Source organism: Taeniopygia guttata, chromosome 13 (genome assembly GCF_048771995.1).
Source record: "Taeniopygia guttata chromosome 13, bTaeGut7.mat, whole genome shotgun sequence".
Lineage (NCBI taxonomy): Eukaryota > Metazoa > Chordata > Aves > Passeriformes > Estrildidae > Taeniopygia > Taeniopygia guttata.
The window spans coordinates 17,397,657-17,408,855 of NC_133038.1; the positions used below are offsets into that span (position 1 = coordinate 17,397,657).

An 11,199-nucleotide genomic window follows, 5' to 3' on the forward strand; every position below is an offset into this window, starting at 1 on the left:
AAATGCGCAATAAAAACTTACAGCATTCACATCTTTTCATCTACCATTAATACTGTAAACACTCACTCGAAGGCCCTCGAGTATGACTAATCTAATGTTTTGGCTCCCCACACCAATTGCCGGAGGAGCTCCGCTCTGCGTGTGACACCCAACGAGCTCCGCCGCCCCTCCGGCCGCAGCCAGGACACCTCCGCAGAGCCCAGAGCAGCCATCCCACCTCACAGCCCCAAAACGCTGCAAAATCAGCACAAAAGGTAGCAAGTATGGTTCTAATAGCAGCAGAGCACAGAGCTTTCTTCTTTTTTTTTCCTTTTTTTTTTTTTTTTATTTTATTGCTTTGGAAGCCTGCAAGCTCCAACTGTATAAATGCCAATAACTTTGTTTTAAGGCTGCTGAAGTAAGAGATCAGATTTTAGCAAGTGCTTTCCAGGCAGCCAGCCAAACTTTTTCTGATTCACTAAAAGCACCGAAGGGAGGGGGAGAGGAAGGGGGCTGGATGGCTGATTAACTTCAGTTACCGCACAAGCGCAAAAAAACCTCTCCCCGCTGCAAAGGGTTCCGGCGCTGCGAGCCCCGCGCAGCCTGTGATTCCTCGGGCTGAAAAAAACCCGCACCAGAGAAGCAGCAAACACCTTCCGAGCGCAGGGTAATTTACAGTGCCGATCCTCTCCTGCTGCTCCACCAGGGAAGGCTCTGCTGGTGTCGGCTTCGAGCTGCAGTTTTCGGAGGGGATGAGGAAAAAAATGTGATCGGGCGTTTTTTGGATGGATGGGAGAGCACGGGATGGCGCTGGCTGGGGTTTTAGCTTGGCCAGAGGGATGGAGCCCCCTCCAAGGATGTGACCATCCAGGACCATCCCGCAGCTGGGGATCCGGAGAGCGTGAGCAGGTGCAATCCCGGCCAAAGCACAACTCGGGGGCCAAGGGTGGCACCAGTGTCCCCCGGCTCCGGCGGGAAGGTGGCCGGGGCCACCGAAGTGGCACCTGCTCTGCCCGGCCCCGCAGTTGGGTCTGCTCCAGGATGTCCAGCTAAAATCCCCGCGGTATGGGGCAGCTGCCATCCCCATCCCGCGGGCACCTGGGCTGCAGAGCCTCGCTCAGGGTGTTCCTCCAACGGCCTCATTCCTGCCGAGACAGGATCAAAGGCTGGAGCTGACTTGGACGGCGTTCTACTGAATAATGGGGAGGGAGCACGCAGCCTCCTTCTCTTGGCTAGGAAAACTCGTGTTTTTCAAAGCATCGGTTTTTGGGAGTGGGAGTGAGTTACCGAAGAGGGAAAGAGGAGAAAAAAAAAAAAAAAAAGGAAAAAGGGAAAGAAGGGCGACCAGGAGAGCGCCTGCTCTTCCAAGGCAAGTGCATCAATCAACATTGTGCAAGCAGAGTCCAGCACTCCCTCTCACATCATTAGCCAGGCTAATGCACTCCAGAGGATGCCGCTACGGAGGCTACCGGCGCACCGGCTGCACCCCTGCCCGTACCGGCGGCCGAGCACAACGGGGCACGGAACGGGAGCTGAGCGCAGGGGAAGCCCCGGTCCAGGGCAAGTGACACTCCAGCATCTGGTGCGGGGCTCGGTTTAATACAGCTATAAAAACTAGAGGGAAACAAGTGAAAGCCCCAGCTAAACCTGCCTGGCAGTGGAGGTCAGCACGCCGCCTTTGTTTCTATTTTACAACCAAAAGCGAGAGAGGACAGAAAGGACACGTACCTGTACCTGAAAGCACAGCAGCAGGAAATGTAAACATCTGGAGAGGAGAAAAAAAAAAAAGCAACAAAAGATCAAATGATGCGGTAGAATGATTAAAGTTGATTTTTGTTTTGTTTGGTTTTTTCTTTGTTTTTGTTTGCAATTTTTTAAAGGGCTCAGAGCGATGCTCTGCTTATAAAAAGGCTCAGGTCCCCATTACCACCTGGCTGCAAGGAAAATGCAACCAGAACCTCCAGAATGAAAGTTTAAAAAAATTTAAAAATCTTTTTAAAAATTTAAAAAAAATATTTAGAAATATGCCATAATCCTTACAGGCAAGTGCAGGCTGAGAGCAGTGAATACATCGCTGGGCAAGGAGCGGGTTGGCCGGCGGCTGGTTGCTAGCGGAGCGCAGTCCCCCGCCGCCGCGCTGACATGGGAGCGATCCGGCCGGCGAGCTCCGATCCGCGCCGCGCTGCTCCGCGCCGCTCCGCGCCGCCGGGAAGTTGTGGTACCGCCCGCTCTGCCTCCGCCGAGTGACTCGTCAGGCATCAGCTCTCCTCTCCCCCTGTCTCTCCTCCTCCTCCTCCTCTCCCTCTCTCCGCCTTTGGGGGGATGAAGGTGCTTATTGTCAGTAACTTCCGATCATCAGCAAGTGCCCCCCCGCGTCCCCCCGGACCGGGCCGGCCCCGCTGGGCGGATGGAGCCTCTCGGCCGCCGCCGCGCCCCGCTCCGGGCTGGGCTCCGCGCTGCGCGCTCCGGCGGGCGGCATAGCGATGCGCGGGGCGCGGAGCGGGAGGCGGGACCCACCGCGCTGGCACCGCCCGGCCGCGGGCAGCGCCGCCGGGGAAGAGTTTCTTACAGAATAAGACGGGGAGGGGGTCGAGCTCCCCCGAGCCCTCCCCGGCGCGACAGAGCGGGCGGCGCCGCTCGCCCGGGACGCGCGGGGCTCGCAAGCCCCGGCGCGGCCGCTGCCCCGTTGCACCGACACGCGTGGCCGCGGCCGCCCGGTGCGCCCTTACCTCCGACGGGGCAGGAGCGCGTCCCGTGCCCGCCGAGCCCCGGGCGGGCGGCGGCGCCCGGCGGCCCCGGAGCGGCCCCTCGCGGGCCGGGACAGCCGCAGCCGCCCGGTCCATGGCCCGGCACCGCTGCGCGGCGGGGCGCGGGCGGCGGGCTCCGAGCGCCGGGCTGCTCCGCCGCTCCGCACGGCTCGCCTGCCCTCCAGCGGCCGCCGCGCCGCCCCGCACCGCCCGCAGCCCCGGGGACAGCCCTGAGCCTTCCTCCGCCTCAGTTCTGGGACGGTTTTTCTGTTTGTTTGGGGTTTGCTTTAGGTTAGGAAAAAAAAATTCACACGCTGATAGCGTGTGGTAACTCTTTCCTCTTGTCTGAAAGCTCGTTATAGCAGACAAGATGCCAGGAACCGTTAACCTCCACACATAGCCGAAGTCTCCAAAGAGCACCCAGCTTCAGTTAACACCTTATTAAGTGAGAACATGACCGTAGCTCAGAACTCTGAGCTTTCCAAATTCTCCACTCAAATAACAGCATGCATCAGTGCAGCATGTTGGGCCCAGCTGCTCCCACCTCTGCGGGAACTGAGGTGCTTGCTCCCCCGGCAGTCTCAGCCACAAATCAAGCAGTATCTTTAATCCCTGAAGTTCACCACTGGGGAGCCTTCAGGTATCAAGTCACAGGGTGTTTTGGCCCATAGTTTCAGGCCCAAGAGGCACAGAAAACATTAAGTTTTAAAACAGTGATCAAAGCAAGTCCTTATAAAACTTCCAGCACTAACACGTGTCTGTGATGTATCTAACAGACTTCACACTTCTGGTCTTATGGATCTGGAAGTTTAAAAGAGAAAAAAAAAAACCCAAAACTGTCAATTGCTGATGTCACCAACATCAGAGGCCCCATCCATCCCTGTCCTGGCAGTCCCATGGCACCCTGCCACAGCTGAAAGCTGTTTGCACACATGGCCAAGAACATAGAGACACCACCCTGAGCCCTACAAGTTGAGCACACCAAGATGCCTACACTGGAATAATTCACAATTTGGGGACTCACAAGATCACAGTATTTAGCTTAGATGTGAAAATATTCCCTATATCCCTAATCATCACCAGTACCTCATTTCTTGGAAGCAGTTTGGGTGGCAGAAGCCCAGCCTGTGCCATCTTATGCTAGCAGGTGCTGCTCAGCCCCACAGGAAAGGTACCCACAGCACAGGGTCATGCCCAGCACCAGCTCTTCACCTTGCTAAGTCCAGTATCTGCTGCCCAATGCACACAGGAGTTCTGCAAAGCCAGAGGCAGTAACTCCTCCAAAACCCTCACAATCACCTGTGGGCGTGAGCTTTGACTGCTCCTCAGGCTTTTCACCGTGGCAGCTCCATCACCTGCCTCAGAGAAAAAGCTCCTCAGATGGCCACTGGTGGCTCTGTCCAACACCCAAGCTGCCCCAGGGCTGCTGCACCTGGCTGGAAGCAGAACAGCTCAAAAAGGAATTTGTAAAGCTGCTGCTACCATTTATCATTTTAATTGCCCCAACAGCACGTAAAATTACAGCAGCTAAAACAGAGCTGTGAGCTACGCATGGAAAAACTCATCCCAGGTGATGCTGGCCCAGACCAGGCTGAGAAGCCATGTGCTGGCAGTACAGTTGTCCCCACAGCCACGACTCAAAGGACTTGGATCCACACAGGCCAGGACCTGGACACCTCAAACAGCAAAAACTGCCAGGCAACACCAGGGATTGTTTTAAAGGACACATGAGGGTTTTCTTCTTTCAATTATTGTATTTGTAATCACAAAAGTTCTTTTGTAAAATAGATGCATGCTTTGTGCCTCAGTAGTCTGGCAAAACCCCTTAACCTTCAATATCCAAATAGTTACCTGGAGAATAATACCAATATTGGGTGAATCTCAGACTATCAGTCTTGAACAATACAGATGGGGCACAGAATAGAGAAGAGGCAGCTCATACATGTCTCTGAAAAAATAGAAATATCATTTAGTAGCATACTGTTATGAATATATATGTGTGTGTGTGTATGTGTATATATCTCTAATATTAAAAGCTGCACACCCAAACCTGTTTCTCCGCTGCTGAAGGCTCCTGTGTGATCAGATTCCCAGCACAAATCCAGCCAGAGCAGCTGATGCCCACTGGAAAACCTTTAAGGCTGTTTAGTTTTCTTACTGCACACTCGGGGCGTGAAGGCTGGCACAGCATGTTCCTGAGAGCCTGATGTTCTCAACACTTCATAAACCAAGCCAAGGCCAGGTAGGAGCAGGCCAGGTAGGAGCCTGCACTGCAGGACACACTAGGAGCCCCTGGGGTTACTGCTTCCACTCACCCTTGCAAATGCCTGAATTGAGGCTGTGTCCTACAGTCCCTCGGTGGCTTACTGGATTAGTGACCACCCTTCAGCAGCTCAAATCAAAGTCTGAGCAGCCTGACCTTTCACTTGCAGGGCAGTGAAGGTGCCCCCAGTGAAATGAGCTTCCCTCACCCTGCTCCACTGGTCCACATCCCATGAGGAGCAGGCATTCCATAGATCATGGAGCCCATCCAGTGCGGCCAAGGGCTTGAGAGCAGGCTTGAATGGGAAGCCTTCCTACCCCAGATAGGAATGTGAAAGAGAAGCCAGCAGGAACAGCCAGGATCTGGCCCTGCTATATTTGACACACCAAGATTTAAATTAAAATGAAAAACCTGGGCTGAAGTTGTATAAAGATCAAGAGCACTCTATATCCCAGCCCTGCTGACAGGGAGCAAATCTGTGTGTGGTTTGCTCCTGTTATCTGCATCTCCAGCCTTGTGTTGCTCCTTTAAGCAAACTTTTCCTTACAGAAAATCCAACTGAAGAGGTTTTCTGAATTTGAAAGCCTTGGTAAAAGGAAAGACAACTTTCAGACTGACTGGGGTGCATGTTCTGTCTTTATCCAGTTTACACACAAAAAGACAACTTCATCACAAGGTAAGGAACGCTTCTGCCACATAGTCTGGACACTCAGGGAAGGAGGGGATGCTTTGCAGTTACTGCCATTCGACAGAAGAGTCACCTCAAAATGACCCTGAACTGGCCAGGAGGACAGCACTTCAGCCCCAGCTCCACCACCTTCAGGCATTCAAGCTGAAGGGCAGAGCAGTGGGGCTGGTCCAACACCCTGCTCTGCTGGGTACCCAGCCCCTCTCAGTGCCCAGCACCCCTTAGCCAGAGCCTGCCCCACAGTGTCCCCCAGCTCCAGTGACTAGCACAGGGGGGACACACAGGGGCTTTCCTTGATCCCAGTGCCCAGGAGCACTGCAGCTCTCCTCTGAAAGTGTGTAACAGCTGCTAGAATGCTTTTGAAGGGAGGCAAGAACAGGCCAACCTCTGCAGACAACCCTACACAAACCAGTGAGAAATTCCACTTTTCAGCCTTTGCACTGCATTAAATCCTAGGGCTTGGCTCCTTGGATTTATATTCCTCTATGGTTTCACTTTTCCCTAAAAAAAAAATAAAAAATTAAAAAATCACAAGCTGTTAAGCTTCAAAACTTAATATTTCCTTAACTTAGAGCTTTTCAGCTCAACAGCTCTTAAACATAAACCTCTTTGACTGAAGTCTTCGGAATTAAGCTGTCTCCAGCAAGTCACCATCTCAAGCCCTGTCTGTGGGATGACCAATCCCTCCCCACAGCACCACCCTGGCTGCCCTCTGCACCAGCTGCTGGCTGGGGCAGGACCTCACACACCGTGCATGGCCACCCATGTCCCCACAGCTGGCAGTGACACTGCAGGGGCAGCTCAGGGCTGTTGCAGGCACTGACTGGTGACATCACAGACCTCTCAATGCCCTGTGTCACTGTCCCCAGTAGTGACACAAGTGAATGAGTGACCCTGGAGGAACTCAGGGTGGGCTGTGAGGCAGGGCAGTTTCTGAAAACGATGCTGGAAAACCTATGTTTCTACTAATCTTTCTACAGAGGAACTGTAGCCACAGTTTGCATCAGAGCAAGAATTCAGAAAACATCACATGGGTGGATTTACACAAAAAAAAAAAAAAATTGGAAAATGCAATTTTTCTGGAAAAGCAATGTCACAGATTAGTAAAGAGACATCTCTGGAAGTCCCATTATCCTGGAGCACGCACAGTCGTCTCCTGCAAGCAGAGCTGCACCCGGGTGGAGGAACAGCAGCAGGGCTTTTATGGGCATTCTCCACCAGGGCCACAATGAGGGCATTGGCCACAACTGGGCTCTCAGGGACACTACCAAGCAACCCAGAAAGGGCACAGATTCACACAGGAGCACCGTGTTTGCACTGGTGGCTCAGCTTTTCCTAGAGATCAGGGGAAGGCTGTGCTGCTCCAACAGCAGTGGCCAGGAAAGACTGGAGGAGGAACTGAAAAGGATCAGAAGAGTGAAAAGTCTGAAGAGCAGTGAAGGACTAAGCAAGAAGGTTGTGGCAAGATGTAGAACTAGGAAGGAGTTGGAAAGGACTATTTAGAACCATGAAGCCAGAGGGAACAAGTAGAAGCATCTCTCCTAATTCAAGACCCTAAAAATGCAGCCAAGATCCCCCAGTCTCCCCGTCCTGTGCTCTCTGGAGATCACAAGGGACTGGCTGGGTGCCCTGCACTATAGTGGTCCAATTACATGTAAAAGCCCTTAGCTACAGTCATTTAGTTAAAATCTATTTTCCATGTAGAAAATTGTAAGAAAAAGCTTGAAAGTATGGGAAAAATATTTAAGAAACATGGAAGAATGTCCTAAACACCAGAGGTGGCCTTATTATTAAACTGAAAGCTATATTCATTTGCTGTAGCTGTGCGCTGTTGTTGGTGTCCTCACACACATTTACACCCGGGGAACAGATTTACACCACTCAAAGCAGTGCCCAGATAACATTCACTGCCTCAAAATAGCACAGTAACGGCTGCTAGGAGCCTTTTATCAAGGACATTCCTGGGAAAATAGCACAATTACAAGCTTTGGGACAAATGTAAGGAGCAGTGGGAAAAGTTTCATAAACAGGCACAGATAAAGGTGGCTGCAGTGGTGAAATGCCAAATACCTCAACAGCTACAATACATCTTCAACTCTCCCTGCAATTATTACTCATTTAAAAACAAACAAACAAACAAAAAACCAAACAAAAAAACCAAAAAAAACCCCAATGTAAAACCTAAAGTTTAATTTGAAAACAGTCAAGAAAAACGGTTTTCTCTTAAATACAGTAAGTCAACAGAATTAGATGGGGCTCAGCAGGCTTCAGGCTCCAGGAATTGGTTGAGTAAGACTCCAGGACCCTTCTAACAAAACTGCCTTCAATTAAAACAAAGAGTGTTTCTAGTACCAGCGTAATCACTTGAGGTGAATCAGGAGCATCAGCTCTGAGTGGCCTAGCTCTGTTCCCTCTCTTGCCCTTTGCATTACAAGTAGGGTGGTGGTCATGCCCTTGTCCTGGACAAGGCTGTGGGCAGCAGCACACAGTGCTGGCATGGCCAGCTCAGTGAGGGTGGGCACTGTCAGAGGGGCCCTGCTGAGCATCCCTCCCAGGATCTTCACTTTTCCCATTCTCACTTTTGACCCTTGGCCACCTTTCCCCCCCTTCTTTTATTCATTGCCCTTTCTTGCTTGTTTTCTCCCAGGATCCTTTTCCCATAGAGGCTCTTATGGCTTGGTCAGGGAGAGGTGACAGAAGTAGTGGAAGGAGAGTTTTTGAAGAAAGGAGAAGAGCAAAAGTCATCTTCATACAAGTGGACACAGGCCATACATTTGGTCCCTACAGCACACATCTTAATTAACATTTGATATATTTGATTGATTTACTTGGCCCTAGTTAGGCACTGCTTAAAATCCATTTATGTAAGACAATCCAAAGGCCAGTCACTGAAGTGCTGATCCAACATAACACAGAATTGTTCCTAAAAGTGTCCATGCAGGTAAACCAGCAAGCAGCCAAGAGGGTATTCCCTGTGCTACCTGCAAACAGGAGGACAAGTCAGTCCCCTTCAGGCACACCTGCAAATCCAGCATCACTTTTCCTGCACCCCATCACACACACTCAGCTCTCTGTGTTCACATTGAGAACCAGGCTCAGACAAAGCAATCTTTAATAAATACCAGATCACAAAACCTCCAAACCTCACTCAACACAATCAATTGCACTTGCTGTTGCTTGCCAGAACCTACTGCCCACTAGCCAAGGGCAGAAATAAAGGTGCTGTGCTCCATCCAACACTGAGCTCCAAACCACCCCATTCTTTTGCAGCTTTTTCTGACATTTCTAAGTAGGATCCAGTCTTTAACAACCTTGTGAGAATAAGGATCTAGGTGCTGGTTCCACAGAGAAGGAAGGAAAAGTTGAGAGATTTGGCTGCTAGTCAGTAATGGCACATGCAAAAGAGACAGGACATGGCTTGGGGTATCTGGGTAGGAGCATGAACTTAGCCCCTGAGGGACTGTCTGGGTGGCAAGGAGCCCAGAACCACCACCCATCCTGGCCCTGTTTTCCATTACCTCAGCCCACACACACTCCCACCCTCCTGCCAGCCATGCTTGAGTTGCTTCTCTCCAAAGGCTGCAAGAATTGCTGAGCACAGGCAAAGAGCCTCGCACTCATCACAGCCCCTGGACTCTGAAAAGCCACTCTGGCAGGTTTGCTGGCTCATAGGAGCAAAGAGAACCCCAGTGTGGTAGTCTGTTATTTTTCAGTTTGTTCTTCTATAGTATGTTTTAATATTCCTTGTTATGAGTTTGTAGTGGTTCGTTCTCCATACCCCATTTGGCTTCCCTAATGGTTCAGTCCTTAGTTGTTTACCAGAGTTTTCCCCACCAAAATGTATGTTAATCCACATGTCAATCCACCTGTATACCTCCCTCGTTCCCGGGTCTTATCCCTGTCTGTCAAAGATAGCACACTCCTTTCGCTCTGGAATGTTCCCTGTCTTTCATCCCTTCCTCGAAGCAGAATTGGATTGTGAGGTTTGCACCCTCCCCGTGTTGGCTTCTGTTGGGGAGCCCTTACCCTGCACCCCTCCCCTAATGCCCTCCTGTTGGTCAAAGGTTGTGTCCTCCCTGTGTTCCCCCTACCCTTTAAAAGCAGTCCTTGCATGGTCAGATTTGTTACTTGCTCTGCCACCCTTCGAGATTAAATCCTTGAAGACTCAGACAAGCGTCCTTCCCTTATTCCTGTGCCTCTGCTGTGCTCCCCACGCCGCAGCGATCACCGCCACCCGCGGCAGTGTCGGCACAGACTCGGGAGCGGCCACTTGTGTGTCTGTCCTGCAGCCATCTGTGTGTCTGTCCTGTGGCCTCTCGTGTGTCTGTCCTGTGGCCATCTGTGTGTCTGTCCTGTGGCCACTCGTGTGTCTGTCCTGTGGCCACTTGTGTGTCTGTCCTGCGGCCACCTGTGTGTCTGTCCTGTGGCCATCTGTGTGTCTGTCCTGCAGCCCCTCGTGTGTCTGTCCTGCGGCCCCTCGTGTCTCTGCCCTCTGGTCCCTCACATCTCTCCCCTCCAGCCCCTCGTGTCTCTCCCCTCCGGCCCCTCACGTCTCTCCTCTCCAGTCCCTCACATCTCTCCCCTCCAGCCCCTCACATCTCTCCCCTCTGGTCCCTCACATCTCTCCCCTCCAGCCCCTCGCATCTCTGCCCTCCGGCCGCTTGCAGGACAGCTCCCGTCCAGCCTCCATCCCGTGGCCGCTGAGAGCCAGGCCCACCCCAGGACAGACCTAAGGTGGCCACAAACACTTCTCTTGAACACCCCCAGGAATAAGGCACAGACTGACAGCTCCTAACAGGATGGTGTCCTTCTGTTATCACCTCTTCTGAAGTGAGATGCCAAGAGACACCAGAGACTTGGAGACAAAAGAGATCCATATGGAGCAGCTCTATCTGCAGCCAGCATAGCATGGTCACACACACCCACTCAGCTGGGTGGCCTCCCCTTTGTCCCACACACGGGGACACCAGCTACCTGTTCATTGTAGGGAATGAAACACTTGCAGAAGGAAATGAAATATGAAAAAAGCCGGACAGGATCTGCAACAGGAAAGGCAGCAGTAGGGGAAATTCACATACAAAGGAAAGGCACCGCTACCTGGACAGACATTTCATCATCCTGTAAAGAAGTCGTTTTCCCATCACAGCGTAGGAATAGCAATGCATTCAGCTGCAGAGCTCCACACCCTCAAATAAGCCATCCTCAAGGACCAGGATCATACAGAGGCTTAGAACCCTCAACACAGCTATCAAAACACTACAGCTTTGTTGTCATCATTACCATGGCAAGAACATGTTTCAACTCTGCATAAAGTCAAAAGTAGTACTTCAAAAACCTACATCTGGTATTTGTCTTTTCTTTTCAACAGGTATTTTCACATCTGAACTTATTTTAAAATCAAACTTTGAGGCTCTGTTCAAAGTGAAAGAACTGGCAGCTGCATGTGAACATCCAAGAGGATGCAGCTGCATCCAGTCATCAGATAGCCACTCCCAAAAGGAGCCAGGGTTTGGAGATGTGAC

General features: G+C 51.5%; 1 protein-coding gene across 2 annotated transcripts in view; it reads right to left on the reverse strand.

Annotated features, from left to right (window-relative positions):
* The window catches only part of FGF18 (fibroblast growth factor 18), a 64,225-nt gene extending 61,727 nt beyond the window's left edge, over positions 1 to 2,498 (reverse strand). The window contains exons 1-2 of one of the 2 annotated variants that reach the window (XM_072935315.1): positions 2,020 to 2,498; positions 1,708 to 1,744 (exon numbers count right to left, since the gene is read on the reverse strand). In XM_072935315.1, coding sequence (XP_072791416.1) covers positions 1,708 to 1,744; positions 2,020 to 2,238 — 256 coding nt within the window. In that variant the 5' untranslated portion in view covers positions 2,239 to 2,498. The remainder of the gene's footprint in view (positions 1 to 1,707; positions 1,745 to 2,019) is intronic. The other variant, XM_030284049.4, reaches the window with a different exon arrangement.
* Between the last annotated feature and the right edge of the window lie 8,701 nt (positions 2,499 to 11,199).